The sequence below is a fragment of the Mustela nivalis genome (assembly GCF_964662115.1).
Source record: "Mustela nivalis genome assembly, chromosome: 3".
Lineage (NCBI taxonomy): Eukaryota > Metazoa > Chordata > Mammalia > Carnivora > Mustelidae > Mustela > Mustela nivalis.
This window is the reverse complement of record NC_139022.1, coordinates 96,454,975-96,472,794: the sequence shown is the minus strand read 5'-3', so window position 1 is coordinate 96,472,794 and position 17,820 is coordinate 96,454,975. Positions and strand designations below refer to the sequence as shown.

Sequence of the window (17,820 nt, the reverse complement as noted above, 5' to 3'; positions counted from 1 at the left end):
AGTCACTTGATTGACTTGATGTGACACACGTGAAGTCACTAGAGAAGTCTGACCCTCCAAAATACGTGACTTCAGCTTCTCTCTGCCCCAAGGTCAGTGCTACTAGGCAATAGCATTTCCTGGTAAAATTCAATTGAACAAAATCCTGGAGTTGTTTTTCTTCAAAATAATTTTGATTTAATTTTTCCTTTTATATAAAAAGACAAGTTACATTTCAGAGAATGCTGTTTAGGTTATGAGGTTCCCGTCAGAGCTGTTTTGCAATACATGTTTATGTAATCTGAAGTGAAGTCGGCAGTCAACTGTGAAACTGGGGCCAGCCAGGCTGCCTGTGCACATTTCACTTAGGATCACAAACTAATGTAACATTCTATTGTTTAAGTGTCAACTAGGTCTGGCTTTTGTTTTGGACATTCAAATTGGGATAAGAAAACAAACAGCCACCACCAGATTCTAAAAAGCAGTAAGATCAGTGCTTTGTAAAGAGAACATGCAACATCAGTATTTTCTGCTTTTATCAATGAGCTCAAACATTTGACATTTTGTATCCTGGTATTTAAGTAAGTCAAGTCTTTGGAGAGAAAGTTTTATGGAATCTATTTGTATGGCCCAATATGTTATTACTTATTTCCCATATTAAGCAATTGTGCTTTGCTATCCAAGGTTCATAGAAATGAATAATGTAGTGTTAAAAATACAAAGAGAATAATAAATAATATCCAGAGGCAGTTAAATACTTCCCATAAAATTTCTTAGAAAAAAATATATTTATAATACTTACAATAATACATAATTGCCAAAATAAAAGCAATTATACTTTAAATGATCCCATATGACAGTGAAACTATCAAATATCTAAAAATTAGGACAGTTCTTAGGAGGAGCCTGTAAATGGGTCCTTGCTGCTTTACCCCACATTTCCTTTACCAGCCCTCCCTGGGGATCCCAGCTAGAAGGGGTTTTGTTTTCTCTAATGATCCCTTGCAATATAGTTAACTACATACATAGTTCATTACTAGATTAAGGTTCTTTTATAATATGAATGAAATCTTACACATCTTTGACTCCTCCAAACCACTGATGTGGTAGTTTACTCAATCATTTATGGAAACAAATGCCAAAATAGATATTGTAAAACATAAATGAGTATTTCCCTTTAATACAGTCCCTTTTTGTGGGTGAATTTATTCTTTATTGCAATACATTTTTTGGATGTGATGACAACTCATTCTGGACAATTATCCATAGGTATCAAATGTCAGAGAACATTTCTTTGTTCTTTTTGGCCTAGTATGAGCATACCATATTTTCATCCAGAACCTTTCTAGGGAACACTTCTCTAAACAAGCCATTTTAAATTTTATAATGTCCTCAGTTGTGTGTTAAATAAGCTAAATTCAAAGAAACTGAGGTTAACCACATCAGAGCAAAAAGTAAAATAAATTTAATTAGAAAATTCAAAAGGACAGTAGAGAAAGCCTGCAATTAATTATAATGTGATCCAAATGAATTCATATCTCATCATTCCAGTGTGTGAGCCAGGATATACACACTCACATGAAGAGCATCTGGCCAAGCTAAACAACAAGTCGAAGGTATCAGTTTCATGAAAAGAAACTTAAGAAGGCAAAATTATTCAGCATAAGCCTAATGTAGGATTTTGGAAGTTCTAAATTATCAAGCCTTTTAAAGAAAACAAAAACCAAATATCCACATTGCTTTTTAATTTAGTAAATAATGCATTCATTGTCATATTCACTTTGATCATTACATGGACAAAAATATTACCAAGTCATTTTCCATGTGTTAAAACATTCAAGTATATTACTGAAAAGAGGCAATGAAAATTCTGTCTCTCGGGGTGCCTGGGTGGCTCATTTGTTAAGTGTCTGTCTTCAGCTCAGGTCATGGTCCCAGGGTCCTGGGATGGAGCCTGCTTCTCCCTCTGCTCATGCTCTCTCTCTCTCTCTGTCAAATAAATAAATAAAATATTAAAAAAAAAAAAAAAGAAAATACTGTCTCTCAAGTTTTCCAACATGAGGGAGGAGACTAAGGATAAACAGGGATTAAACATGTGTCTCAAGGAGCTATGTAGCTTTTGATTCCTTTGTCTCTAACTGAACAAGACTGAAGTCACAAAGATGTAGTAGATCCCAAGCACAGAGACATTTCCTCCAAGCACATACTTTATTCTAAGAGGTTAACATAGGGTTACAGATACTTAATGCAGAATCTTCTAATCAACCTGACTTCTACCAGCAGTTTCTGCTAACAAAAACTTTTGAGAATGGCTTCAATTACTGTTAAGATGAAGTAACATAATGCCCGAGATTGGCTTTAAAGTATTACAGTGGAAAAGGAAAAAAGGATAGATGAAGCAAATACATCTAAGTTTTATAATTATTAAATATAGGGGATAGGGATGTGGGAGGATTATCCTATTATTTTCTCTACTTTTGTGGTATGCTTTCAAATTTTCATGAGACTTTTGCAGGGAGAACTTGAAGAAATACCTATTATAAGAAATACTATATTTTTCCATACACCTGTCTATAGAATGGATAGAAAGCTTTCCTGAAAGAAATTGTGGCTGGTCTCAAATCTTGGGCTCTTTAGCAGGCTTAAAAAAAACCACTTCACCTGTCTTTCAAAAACCATTTTTGTCTTTCTCAAAAGAAGGAACAGAAACCTAAACATTATCCTAGGATGTGGACTAACAAAATAGACCTTTAATGTAAGCCTAAAGTTAGAGAAATCTAACTTTTCAAGCTGAACATGAAGGCTGTATTACATGGTAGATACGGATTTGAATTCTGGTTCAGATTTTAGTTTCAGTGAAAAAGAGGAGAGTTAATTTCAAGAATTCAGATTCCCTAATCCTTTTCTCAGATCCAAAGAGATTTTCTTATGGGGATTTAACTTCTACCATGCCAGTTAAGAAGTAAGGCTGTGGCCGGGGTGGGGGGGAGGCGTGGGGGGCATCCCCTTCTTGGAAGTCTAACCTCAAAAATGATTAGTCCTTTCTTGTGGTAAAGAGATACTTCAACCCCTCACATATGCTGGGAAGGAAGCCTCACTCTTCTGGCCCCTTCTCCATTTTCTTTCTTCTCTGTAGGGACTCATGTACCCAATATTCTCTTCCATGCTTCCTACATGCTTCCCCATTGGTCCTGTCATGACATCTTATGCAATGCTCAGGGATTCAAAAAGCAAAAGAGCTCTTGGGCCTATGGGGATAATTATACTGGTTCTTACGCAAAATATGGCTGGGGGAGCTTGACCTAAGTTACTAGTACTGGCTTAGAAAAAAGAAGTCGGACGCAAAAAACTCTCCCAGTTCATTTATTTTGTGTAAGGTTCATTACCAAAGAGCCTGTACCGACATTCTTTCTTTCTCTCCTTTATATAGAGATTAAGGATGCAGTTAAGAGTTCACTCTATTAACACTGATGCCATGATGCCATGGAGATTTCTTTTTACAAATGAGGTACTCGGTTTACTGACCCAAACAGTACATGTATGGATAAACTGCAGAAATTGTCTAGCAAGTAATAAAATGAAAGTAAATACATCGAAACATAAAACAGAAATAGCATCTGGCAATAGTTGCTGTGATACCCTGAGAATCTTTACTCTAGTCAAAATAAACCCACCCACCTTATATCTATAAAAAGTAAAAACCAGCATGATTTTTCCTAAGGGCATACACTTCTGCTCAGAAAAGACAATGAGAATGAAGGGGTGGTGCATATGAAGAGAGACAAAGATCATTCTTCCTGCCCCTTTCTCCTCTCTAGTCAAATTACTTATCCATGGACCACTCTTCCCTCCCCTCCGCTTTTTTCCAAATTATCTTAAGAAAAACACTTAGAATTACAGCAACAACAGCATTTACAAGTCAATTTATGTGGGACTGTTGTCAAAGTTCAAAATGCCATGAAAGATCTTGAGAAGACATTGAGTATTTCACATAAAAAACTGAACAATCAGGTTAGCCAGGCCCAAAATGATGATGAAAATGTGAAAGATTAACTTCGGCCATGTCAGACGGTCTTCTTGGCGGAGGGAAATCATATAGATGAGAGATGGATATATGAATACAAAGGCCAGGCCGCATGCTGCTCCTGAATACCTGCAAAATACAAACTTTTGGGGTTATTCATCTTGCATTTTGCTTTTTCTGATTTACAGTTAAGGTTAATACACTACAATTTAAAACCTCTTCAGTCTGCTATTGCAACAAAGTTATTTGTGATTCAACTGTTGTTGCATAAAGCGTTTGAGTTGAAAACCTTTTAACTTCCTAAGTTAATATAAAATATTATTTCCTGTTCATATTTATAGCATCTGCCTGACAGTTTTTGATTCATCTTTCCAATCTCCATAGTTCTTCTGTGTCTCCATGTTTGTGGCTGCTTCCTCAAAAACATCTGGAGATAGGCTTCCTATCTTTGATCTTTTATAAACTAATTATGCATTCTGAGTTTCTGAAGGACTGCTAGCATCTGCTTAAGAATGAGAACAGATGAGTACCTCTGTGCTGTGCAGCATAATTATCAAAGACAGTAACAAAAATAACTCAACATAAGACTGACAGAGGAACCTGAACTTTCTTGTACCTTAATCTATCTCCAGCTTCACAGAAATTTGTAAGCCCGATTATATTCAGTAAGCATCAGGCTAATACTCTTTCCTTTTGTTTCGTGCTACATTTTAGGTAAGGGTCTTCAGAAAAGTGACTTAAGTCCTGCTTTCTAGAGGTCAAGGAAGAGAAATTAGACTACTGGAAACCCATCTTCCTTGAGAATCTGAGTTCACAATTTTATTCCCCATCTACTCAACCTACCACAATATTTTTAAAGAAAGTATATTAAGTAAAGAGCTACCTGGGATCTAAACCCCTACCTAAACTCTTACTCTTTGACTGCAACTCAGTGAAATTATGTTCTTAAGTAGAAATGGGTTAAAAAAGTTAGAATACAGTCACACTGAGATGATCCTTACTGAAAAGAAGCAGACTGCTCCTAAACCAGAAGAAGTTGCACAGGAGAAAAAGATATCCCAGAAGAAACCGAAGAAACAAAAACTTATGGCCCATGAGTAAATTCTGCATAAAATAAATGCAAATAAAAGTAAAAACAGCACAGTGGTTGTCTTTATTATTAAACATATTTCAGGTATCCTCAAAATAAGTTATAATGCAGTCTTAATAAATGAGAGACCTCTCAGTACTCAGGAAATTATATACTATATATTAAAAAATTTTCTATTATGGATAAACAGAAGAAGGTACAAAGGAAAAAAGAAAAAGAGAAAGGGACAGATGTCTAAGGGTTAATGGGGCTTCTAGAATCAAGAAGAAGCAGTGTGATGTAAGAAAATAAGCACCTTAACTGATACCAGGGAACTACATTTGAATGTTAGCAGTTTTAAACACAAGAATTTCATACAATTAAATTAACAACACAATGACAGTATTGACAAAACCATACAAATAAAGAACAATACATGAAGGGGCACAGTTCCCTTATAGGGTGTACCTTATGATTCCTCCTATGTTTGGGTAGAAGCAGGCCATGATCACTCCAGCTCCCACAATAATTAGATTAAGAGTCAGCACGTGAAAAATGCTAGAAGTTGAGAAAATTCGGAGGAAAAATAAAAACAGATAAATTATAATTATTAATATGAGAATAACATTCATTATTAACATCTTTCAAAAGAGAATGTTCTTAAACTTGACAATAAAGTCACAGCAAAAATATAAGACAACAATAATACTCAATGCTGGTGATGGCACGGTGACCCTCGACCTTTTGTGCAAATACATGAATAGGTTAAGATTCACAGATCAAACTGGTAGTATGTATCAGACTTCACGCTCTTTATTCTATAATTCCATTTGGAATACCTTAAGACAATAAACAAAAATAAGAAAAGAGCTATTAACATAAAGATATTTGTGGCAAAACAGAAGTATCCTCTATATACAGCAAGGTAACAACTTCCTTGATGGAATATATTAAAGATTACTCAAAATAACTTATCATTGTTACCTAGATGGTAAAAATTCATCTGGGAAACCTGGAAAAAAGCTAGCTAGATTTTTACTACAAGAAAATCTGAAAACATTAGAAAAGTTATCACAAAGAAAGAAATATACTGAAAAGGCAGTAGTGACTATGTTATGATTTGGAATTTGGAGCAATTTTTCCTCTTTTCTGTATTGAATAAACTTTCTATATCTTATAATATTTTTTGTATTTATTTTTATAATTAGGAAAATAAATTATACTAAAGGAAATGGGCAGGTTTTCATTTTTCAGATTCAGCCACTTAAAGATACTCAGTGTTTATCATGAATAGAAAAATAACGTAGATAAAATTTGATGCTCAAGAAACAACTCCATTTCCCAAAAAGATGATTCTTAAAGCAAATTTATGCATCAAAGCAACTTTGTGAGCCCATGTTATCAGAGGGTAATTAATCCCAGATAAAGATTACAGAGACAATTAAAATGAGGAAAATTATTAACACAAATAGTTAGTCATACATCTTGATGAATTACAAAGATACTCAGGCTTCCAGATCTTGCTATTTAGCCATAAACTCCAATTTTAAAATTGTTCCAGAGCTTTGAGACAATGGCTGGGCCTCTGTTATTTCTATATTGTAAAAGGAAATAATTCTGTGTATTTTCCAAAGAAGTGGTTCTCATAGTATAACCACAAACCCCAGGGAAGTTCCCATTACCCTTTCAGGAAGTCACTGAGATAAATATTAATTTCAAATCATAAAAGACATTTGCAAAAGCAATTGTGGGTAAAACTGCTGGCCTCTTAGCACAGTTATACACAGTTATACACAGTTGCACCAATGTGTATTTTATACTGTGTGCCTTACTGCCAAATGCTGCCAAAAAACAGATCTTCATTAAAAAAGTAAAAATTATTAGTTTTATTAAATCTCATGCTTTGAACATGCATCATTTTTACTATTCTGTGTGATCAATTAGGAAGTACATAATACAGAGTATCTGCTACACAGTGAAGTACAATGGTTGTCTTGAGGAAAAGTGCTTGGGCAATTGAGCTGGTGAGCAACCTAGCCCTTTTTTCCAAGGAATGCTATTTTTACTTGAAAGGTAGACAAAAACTGTGGTTCTTTATACTTGGGTATTTGACAGACCTTTTTTTTTTGTTTGTTTTAAATGAATGATTATGAGATTGTCACTTCAAGTAAAACAATTAGTGGTATGTGTGGCCAATGATAAAATTTCAGCTTTCGAGTAAAAATTAGAATTTTGGACAGCTTGTATTTGCCACCCTAGCTTGACAGTTTTCCAGTACTTAAGGACTTTAGAATGAAACTGGGGGCAATGTTATATATGTGGGTTTTAATATTATATAATGAAGTGTGGAAGATCTGCAGAACTCAGTGAAATGATATTTTCTAAATGATTAAACATGGTACCAAAACATGCATAGGTGAAAGGATCCAAAGTGTACAACAGACCAATGGGTTTTAATATTACTGAATTTCTGATTCAATTAACTTATTAGAAGCTACCACTTGTTAAGGTTTGGCATAGTATCAAAGAAGAATATCCACAATAATCTGAAAAGGCTATTAAAAATACTCCTTTTTCTAACATGTCTATGTGAGAGTAGATTTTCTTCACATATTTAAAGGAAAACAACAGGGGCGCCTGGTTGCTCAGTCGGTTAAGGCCTCTGCTTTCGGCTTGGGTTATGATCCCAGAGTTCTGGGATGGAGCCCTGCATCGGGCTCTCTGCTCAGCGGGGAGCCTGCTTCCTCCTCTGTCTCTGCCTGCCTCTCTGCCTACTTGTGATCTTGGTCTGTCAAATAAATGAATAAATAAATCTTAAAAAAAAAAAAAAAGGAAAACAACATATTGCAACAGACTGAATGCAGAAGATAAGGGAATCCAATTACCTACTAGCAAAGCAGGTCACTTAGCTGGCTTAGTTGGAAGGGCACACAACTCTTGATCTCAGAGTTGTGAGTTTGAGCCCCACATGGAGTACAGAAATTACTTAAATAAATGTAACTTAAAAAAAAAAAGTTTTGAAAATATGAAACAAAAATTATTTTGAAGACAATTTTTTTTTTAAAGATTTTATTTATTTATTTGACAGACAGAAATCACAAGTAGGCAGAGAGGCAGGCAGAGAGGGTGGGGGAGGCAGACTCCCTGCCCAGCAGAGAGCCCGATGCGGTGCTCGATCCCAGGACCCTGAGATCATGACCTGGGCTGAAGGCAGAGGCTTTAACCCACTGAGCCACCCAGGTGCCCCTGGAGACAATTATTTTTTAAAAGTATGTTATTTTTAAACAATTAATGGCTTTATTATTGCTTTTTAAATAATTCATATTTTAAAATTCTCAGTTTTGATTGATTTGATTGTTAAATATTAATAAATATAACCCAGATAAGCTAAAGTGCAGGGGGTCTTCAATAAACTTTAAGAATGTAAAGCAGATGCCAAGCCCAAAAAAAGTATGCTCCAAAATATGCAGTCTGTAGAAGACTTGTAACTGTAGGATAAATCATAGTGTGTTGTTGGTGGTAGAGAAAGAAATGTAATGTGAACACGAAAGGGAACTTCCAGATCATTTCCAAGAAGAAAAAGCATCCTAATAGCCACCACTCTGCAAAATAATGGCAGAAAACATAAATAATGCATTTACCTGGTATTTTTTTAATCTATGACTTCACTGTATTTATTTTACTTTGGTGAATGTAAATACAACACATGGCATAATATACACAACAGGAGTCTTGTATGTACTAAAATCCAAGCTTCCAGATGAGCAATGTTACAACTGTAACTGTTGCTACTGTCAATGCTAGAGAGGCAGTACCTCTTGACTTTTGCTTTTATAAGTTTTTTGTTTTTAAACCAACATATTTATACTAATTATTTACTTAATGAGGGAACAGAGTGCATCAATTCTCTTCAAAGAAGAACTGATGAAGACGTCTTGTTTAATTGGTTACCATAAATGTAATTTAAAAAGTTTTTATCTGAAAGCTTTCTTCATTTAAGACCATTTATTTCGGGGCGCCTGGGTGGATCAGTGGGTTAAGCCTCTGCCTTCGGTTCAGGTCATGGTCTCGGGGTTCTGGGACTGAGTCCCGAGTCGGGCTCTCTGCTCAGCAGGGTGCCTGCATCCCCTCTCTCTCTACCTGTCTCTGCCTACTTGTGATCTCTCTCTCTCTCTGAAAAATAAATAAATAAAATCTTTTAAAAAAATCATTTACTTCAAGTAAAATAGGTTAGGACTGGGTATTTTTTACTAGGGTGAATCTCTATTAAAACTTCATGTTAGAACAGGAATTAACCAGGAATCCAAAATGAAGTTCCAGGGAAACCCTGAAGCAGTATATGGAAATTTCTCCTGGATGAGAGTGAGCAGCTTTGAACAGATTTTCAAAAGGACTCAAAACTGGTCCATCACCAGTAAGAGATTAAAAATTACAGCAGTAATTATTGAAGCAAATAGGAATTTAACCTTGTTGTATATGTTACCTTTAATTCTAAACAACTACAACTTTGGAAAAAATGCAAGAATGTTAATAAATATACAAGAACATATCAATAACCAATAATTAAAAGCCTTGCTTCTCATTAGCCATACATTGCTAATATAGGTACTAGGTACTCTTAACGTCTTGGCTATGTGTAGATTACTGGCAAATAAATCATAAGATAAATATAGTTGATATCAGAGCTGACATAACTATGCTAGAAGAAACAAACTTAAAATCATTCTGGATAAGGAAGTGGCTTCTAATTTTATAGCTCTTCAGGGAAAAGAACACCTGTGATCTATTCTTAGTAACCATTTTGATTAGGCAAATTTTTATAGCAAAAGGATCAGTCTCATTTTAAACTGACCTGTTTGCACAGTCATTTGTTGCTTGGCACATCTTGCTGGTCAAGAGAAGAGCCCTTACCTAGGATAAACATCACCGAAGACATGGCCCAATAGTTGAACACGAGCCAAATAGCCTAGGAGTGGGTATACAGTCATCATCTGGAACAGCAGGAATATCCTTGCAATGAAGGACAGGATGTCACTGCTAGGGAAGTTGTCTAAAAAATTCTAATCCAACAAAGATAATGAAGTAATGTTAAAAATCAACTTAGTACATATAAATTTATAAAACTGAATGTCTTTTGCTTACTTAGAACACAGGTGCCACTCAAGTTTTGGTTTGTGGACCAGCGCTCATCCACAAACTCTATGTGAACTATTATTTTTCAGTAAACTAAGTACAAAAATTGAAGTGTTTAGAAATTTTTATAGAAATTTGACATTGCCACATTATTATTTTATTTTACAAAAGTATCAGTCTGCAATTGATCTGACATTAAAACAACAAAGAAAACCTTGCCCTTCACAAAGCCACAGAAGCAATGTTCTGTAAGGTACAAGCATAAATCTGTTTTAGTAGATTTAAATGTCTATTTATTAATATTAATTATGAATTATATTAATTCATACAATATTAATTCATATAATTATGAATTGCATATTAATTATGAATTGATATTAATTCAATGCTATTTGATCCTCACTAGTTCTCTTGCTTTTCCTTCCCTGAAACATCATAGCACTTCCAAAGTAAAGTTTATAGAATGTGAGAGTATACATATCACCTACTATCATTACCTATAGCCTATAACTAAAAAGAAAGGATTTATTTCTATTTCCTTTCATGATTTTTTCCATCTTAGTTTGGCATCTAAAAAGAAAGTTTATTACTCAGAACTTTTTGTTTCCTTTCACATACGAATACCATAGATATTCGTATTCCCAAGAGAGTGGGCTTTATACAGGATTGTTCACATCAGGGGAATTTTCAGCGAACATTTGGCTGCCAAAGAACTTCTGGAATCATGGAAATCAAGAGAAGAACATTTCAAGCTATCATAACAGTAATAATTCAAACATTTCTCTTATAAAGATGAGAACATTATTAACACTACTATGCGGAAATAACTCTTAACTCATCCATAATAAATGACACTGTATATTCCATTATACTCTTATTAGAAGAATTTCTTCTGGCTACAAAGAAATTCATCTGTAAAATGCTATTTTTGTGAGAAATTTGTCAGTCACATTAAATTAGAAACTACACTGTTCCTAAGTTTATAATGGGTCAAATCAAAGAAAGTATTACTTATGGCAACTTTTTTGATAAAATCTTTTCTTCTAGTCTTTCCATCTCTTCCTTTCTTTTTAACAGCCAAACCTTTGTTTTACTGCCCACCATGCTGTACAAAAATGAGTGTCAGACCTATCATTGGGGACTGATAAGTGAAGACACCAGATTACCCAGGACATTTCTAGATCTGGGCTTTGGAAAATAAGGAGATTGCATGTATTCCCAGCAGAGGTTTTATAAATCATGAATAACATCAGTAACTGTTTTCCAAACAAAGGAAATACTATGTACATCATACTAGTAATTACCTATTCCAAGTACCACAAGGGTCCAGCATGCAGTATACCGTCTTAAGAATCTCTTTAAAAAAATCTATGGTGTGTGTTATTATACTACTTAACGGAATAGGAAACTGAAGTTTAGAAAGGATGCAGAAGGTGCCTAAAATCTCATATGCAGATTAGGTATTCATATGCAGAGAAGGTATTCAAACCCTGGTCTGTCTGGTATTGTAACTTGCTACTGTATCACCCCACCTGCTCTGCAGATAGGAAAGTATAAAAATCACAAAGAGGGTACACTTAGGGCCTTACCTGCTCTATGCAATCCTTGGTTAATGGCGGTGAAGGAAATGAAGCAAAAACCAGGACTCCAATATAGAGGTAAGTTAATGTCACGAGCATATAAGCAATGGACAAGTCCCTTACCTGTAAAAAGAGAACAAAATTCCCATAACATGGAATAAACCTGCAGTTAAGTCTGCAGGAAAAAGAAAACTGACCAAAATTCAAGATTTATCTTTTGGCTGTGTGTTTTTATGTATATGCCTTCAAGGTATCCAATCTGTTCACAGAAATTAGATAAAACAAAATCCACATACTTCACAATTAGTCTGAAAAAAAATTTTTTGTACTGTTTTGGAGCATATAGATTAAGCTACCCTATCTATTGATAGATTTTAGTAAATTAACATAAATGGTGGCTTAACCAAAAATTATGTCTAATTTCTAAGGTAATTTATTTTTTATTTTAAAATAAAGATTTTATTTATTTATTTGACAGAGATCACAAGCAGGCAGAGATGCAGGCAGAGAAAGAGGGGGAAGCAGGCTCCCCGCCGAGCAGAGAGCCAGATGTGGGGCTCGATCCCAGGACCCTAAGACTATGACCTGAGCTGAAGGCAGAGGCATTAACCCACTGTACCACCCAGGCGCCCCTCTAAGGTAATTTATTTGCCACATTACAAAACATTTGATTACAAATAATAAAGCTAAGGGACAAGAAAGCAAAAACAAGCCACCTTCAGTATGACCTACACAATTAAAAAAGTTTTTCTTGTAGTAAATTGACTTTGTTAAACCATCAAAGCATGCCTGGGCTGAAAGAAACTGGTACAGTATTAAAACATTTAATAAAGGAGAAAAGCTAGTTGAAGGGCAGATAGTAAGCAGGTATCACAAACAAGCTTAATAAACCTAAACAGTAAACAAAAGGAAATCAAAAGGCAACTGTTACAACAGCTGTACAATGTTATTATTAGAATCAGTAAACAAATGCAGCACATTAAATAAAGTGGGTTGCTTTCTTCCACTGTTGTTCCCACCCTCCTGACCTCCTACCCCCATGCAAAGGAAAAAGCTCCAAGATACTTAATATGCAGCCAGCTGTCAGATCCAAACAACATATCCCACGGCTCACAAATCTGGTCTCCATCATCGCTAAAGTTACAGCCAAACAATCAGCACAACTAAATTATGGCAATAAGCCTATTCATTTTTCATTTTAAACACAAATTATTTTGAAAGTTAAGAAAACAGATAAGAAAAAAATTATATACTATTTTACTTTAGTTTGATAACACAATTAGGAAAGTGGACATTTGGCATTAGGGAGCATTTGTGATTTTTTGGATAACTCTTCTTAAATGGGCTAAGCAAGAATAGAAAGTTATAAACGTGAATGTTGATAAATTCATTTAAAATGCAAGTAACAAGCTATGAGAGATCCTAAGGTTAGGTTTAAATAGACAATTAGCTTGAAAACAAACCAGGGATTCCAGACCCTGAATTAGATGCTGGATATATCTATGAAGAAGCCACAGGAAATTGGGATTATGCAGGTTGGTTCTAGCATTCTCAGAGAGCTTCTAATTGTTTAGGGTTGAGGAAGAAAGCTTCAGGGGCTTTCCAAGTCTTTACTCTTTTTTTTTTTTTTTAAGATTTTTATTTATTTATTTGACAGGGAGTGGAGACAGAGAACCAGGCTCCCCACTGAGCAGGGAGCCTGATGTGGGGTTCAATCCCAGTACCCTGGGATCATAGCCTAAACTGAAAGCAGCCACTTAACCAGCTGAGCCATCCAGGTGCCCAAGTCTTTCCTCTTCAGTTCTTGAAGCCCAGGGCCCATTTCAGGCTAGACTTCAGTCACTCCTAAGGTTGTTTCACAGTCTTGTAGAGAATGAACAGAAATGAACAAGGCAACTCTACCTTTCATATCAAAGGGTAATAGTCTCTCATTATGATGTTTAAAAGTCATTCTACTTTCAACCTACTCAATGTAACTCAAGAACAGGTAGTCTCATAAAATGCAAAATCTTGGGAGTCCAAAACAGCTGTGTCAGAGACAGCTATACATAAAGTGGGACAGCTACCATTTCACGGACAGTTTTTAGCCTCTCTAGCACCTGATCACCCATTATTCTGGTCAGGCTTTCCGTAAAGACGTGTATCTTAGTAGCCTTTGGGAGAAAGTCTGATGAAGATGAGAAGGCTAAGGTGGAAGGGCTTCCTGATAATAAGTCAGTTTTCCCTTCTGCTTTCCTGTTCTTATAGCACTTTACACATACCTGAAATACAACATCTACTAGAATGTACTGTGGCTATTGTTAGTTTTTATTATTAATCTATGTTCATGAATGAAAGCTCACAAGCGGAAAAAAAAAAAAAAACTGTCCCTCAACACCCAAAAAGTAGCCAAGGTTAATAGCTTTTGTATCATGTTGGTATTTTAATTTTTCTATGTCTAAGCTCGTTCATACCACTAGTCTATGAGATCCTTGAGAGCAAGGGCTGTGTCTTTTTCATCTTTGTATCCTCAATACCAAGAATAATACCTGGAACAGAGGTGGAAACTGGTAAATAAATGCATAGAAAAAATAATAACCATGCTGGTTATAGTTAGTAGCCGGTTATTAAACTGGCTAGGTGCTAGGCTATGCACTAAGCACTTTACATGTATAATCTCATTAAATGCAGGTGCATTTATTTTCTTCATTTTATAAATGAATAAACTAGTACAGCAAGGTTATAAAACTTGTTCATGGTTATAAGTAGCTGGTGAAGTCAGTGTTCAAAATAAAGATGTTATGGCTCCAAATTGCATGCCCTTTAGCTATTACAGTGGAGAAATGATCAGTCTCGAATGCATCTGTGCCACAGTTAATAAACAATAATAAAGAAAACAAAGATGGGGCACCTGGGTGGCTCAGTCAGTTAAATGTCTGCCTTCAGCTCAGGTCATGATCTCAGGGTCCTGGGATGGAGTCTCACATTGGGCTCCCTGTTCAGCAGAGAGCCTGCCTTTCCCTCTCCAACTCCCCCTGCTTGTGTGTACATGCTCTCTTTTCAAATGAATAAATAAAATCTTAAAAAATAAAAAAAGATAAAGAGGTAACAAGTTACAAGTAACAGAGGATACAGTAGAGTGCACACACAGATGCAAAAGAAATACTAAAATCTGAAAAGTTCCGTTTTGTAGTAGTCTAAATGTACAATCAATGCAACTAGGTCAAGAGTTGCATATCTGTTTTCATCTGAAACTACTCTAATGAACAGAAAAGATGTTTTAATATGAAAGCAGCTGAGGTTTAGCATGTTCCTGGGAAACGTGCCACCTACGAATACCATGAACACATGTGGGTTTTGCTATTCTCTGTCTTGAGCACAAGCTATCACTGTACTATGCCTGGAGATTTAGCCTCTTAATAGTCCACTTAATGGAAAAGGGAGAAAAAAAGCCATCTTTTAGATGAGTCTCAAAATAAAAATATACTTAAAAAGAGGCACAAGTGACAATATGAATCTTATATATTAGGTTAGGTAATCTACTCTGCCTTATGAATAAGCAACCGCAGGCAGGGTGATGGGAAAAATGCCATCTCAGAATGAGGACTAGCTTTACCAGGGGGCACAAGTGGTGCTGACAGCACATTCTGCTTCTCGAATATGGTTTATAATTTGTTCCACATACCATTCATAGTGAAAATACTATGCAGTAGAGCATTTACTAACAAAAATGACAGAAACTGATCACACAGACCTACCCTAGACATTTACATAAAACTTTTAATGATGTATAGTTAAATAAACTACAGAGATTCATTTGAAGAAGCAAAAAGTAAGTAACAAATTGAGATATAAGGAACTGCAAATAGTTTTTAAAGAACTAGCACGGTGTGAAACTAGATAAAGACAGGCGAAACAAAACAAAAAAAGCACTGTATAGGTTCTAATTCAAACATGATGAGAAAATTCCAAGAGGTTAGTCCACATATCCAGGATCATTTCCTACATGGTTGTAGAGACTATATATCTGATGATTAAGAATGAGTTGGATGATCTTCAACTCTACAACACTTTTTTTCTTTTGGTAAGGTATGCCTTACTAAGGAATAGAAATTATATCCCATTTTGTGATACATGAAAAAAACTGTTTAGTGAAAAAAAAACCACCATGAAATTAAGCTGAACTTAACAAAGCTGAAAAATCTGATCATTATACCTGTTTAGAAGGTATAATTATTTTCCTCCTTCACAAATGTCTTTAGATCCAAGTCCTAGTGTCGTTTATTCAGAAGCAAATGAGGCCTTTTTATTCTTTTGTCTTCTGCACTTTTAAGCCTTTGTTTACTGGCTCTGAATGACTAACACAACATTAACAATTCAGAGTCCCTGAGAAGTTTCACATTAAAAAAAAATTTTTTTTAACTTATATATTTGTCAGAGAGAGAGAGAGAGAGCTAGTGGCAGACAGAAAGAGAAGCACTCTCCCAGGTGAGCAAGGAATCCAACATGGAACTAGATCCCAGGACCTGCCGATCATGATCTGAGCTAAAGGCAGACGTTTAACCAACTGAGCCACCCAAGCATTCCAGCTTCATATTTTCTGACTTAAATCTCAAGAAAATATATATTAACAGAACTTCTATGAGTAAAATGATTTACTGAAACCGGCTGAAAAGTATAATCATTAAATAAACCAAATGACAATTTTTTTTCTCAGAATATTTTTTTCTCAGAATTTTTTTTCTCAGCTACCCACTTAGCTTAATTTATGCAAATATCTAGCCAATTTCAGTGCAATCATAAAGAGTATGTATTTACGTGTATTTAAAGTGTTTAGAATTTTGTTGGCACAAAGTGTTAGCTTTACATTACAGAATGTTAGCTTTATCATTAGTAGTTACTAATATTTTAAGAAGTTAACATAATTTTTTTTCTAAGATTTTATTTATTTATTTGACAGAAAGAGACCACAAGTAGGCAGAGAGGCAGGTCCAGGGGTGGGGGGGGGAGGGGACGGTGGGGATAGAAGCAGGCTCCCTGTCGAGCAGAGAGCCCTATGGCGGGGTTCCATCCCAGATCCCAGGACCCTGGGACCATGACCCAAGCTGAAAGCAGAGGCTTTAACCCACTGAGCCACTCAGGTGCCCCAAAGTCTGATTGTTTTGAAAGCTAGACTATACCTCATACCCTAGTTTCAATTAAGACAATAAGAAACCATCATCCATTTAAACTTTTAAGCTTCTTTTAAAAAAATATCCCACAAAAGACAAAAGTTGAGTCAAATTTTATCAGCTGAACCTAACATACTAGTTCTACAAAGTGCTAGTTCTAAAAGGGAGCAGAAACAGGAACCCATTTTACACTATTTCCATATAAAAAACAACAGATTTCAAGGCCCATTGAGTGTTCTAGTAAGAAAGGCAGAGAATCTTCCTGCAATCCTCTGGAGACCATGAACTGAAATGTCTCTATTTCCATGCAGTCCTGAGCCTCTCCCACGGAGGAATGCAAATCTCCAGATACACTGGTGTAATTTTCCAGAAAAGTGATTCTACTTTGCAGTTTTAGGAAGCACAAATAGAGGCCGTCCTCTTTTTTAATAGCAGTATGACACTAAAACTGCCTGGACACCTCTTTGAGGAAGATGTGGGGGCAGGTGTAGCACAGCTGAGGTCCACCTGCTCCTGCCTCATTGCTGTTTGCTCTCGCCCAGGAACAAGCTGGTCAGAAAGCTGCCATGGCTTACAGATATCAGAAAGACTCCCATAAAACCTGATGTAGGGATCCACTGAATGTACATATGCCTTGGAGAATCTGTGCTGACTTGATCGGAGGCAAAAAGGAAAAGAATATCAAAGTAAAAGAAAGAGTTTGGATGCCCACAAGATTCTGAGTATCACTATGAGAAAACTCCTTGGGCTGAAGCTGCTAAGATTCCTAAGATTTTCCAAAGTCAGTTCTAGACATAGATCCACAAGCCATTCATTAATTTGTACCGTCCTTCAGAGGTTATTAAACAGATTACTTCCATCAGTAATGGTTGAAGTCACTACTGT

The 17,820-nt window shown here is 35.7% G+C and overlaps 1 protein-coding gene across 7 annotated transcripts in view; it reads right to left on the bottom strand.

Annotated features, from left to right (window-relative positions):
- Window positions 1-1,707: 1,707 nt before the first annotated feature.
- SLC38A9 (solute carrier family 38 member 9) overlaps window positions 1,708-17,820 on the bottom strand; it is an 82,275-nt gene continuing 66,162 nt past the window's right edge. For all 7 annotated transcript variants that reach the window (XM_082725999.1, XM_082725998.1, XM_082726000.1 and 4 more), the window contains 4 exons: window positions 11,795-11,908; window positions 9,984-10,132; window positions 5,541-5,630; window positions 1,708-4,132 (listed from right to left, as the gene is read on the bottom strand). In XM_082725999.1, coding sequence (XP_082582125.1) covers window positions 3,967-4,132; window positions 5,541-5,630; window positions 9,984-10,132; window positions 11,795-11,908 — 519 coding nt within the window. In that variant the 3' untranslated portion in view covers window positions 1,708-3,966. The remainder of the gene's footprint in view (window positions 4,133-5,540; window positions 5,631-9,983; window positions 10,133-11,794; window positions 11,909-17,820) is intronic.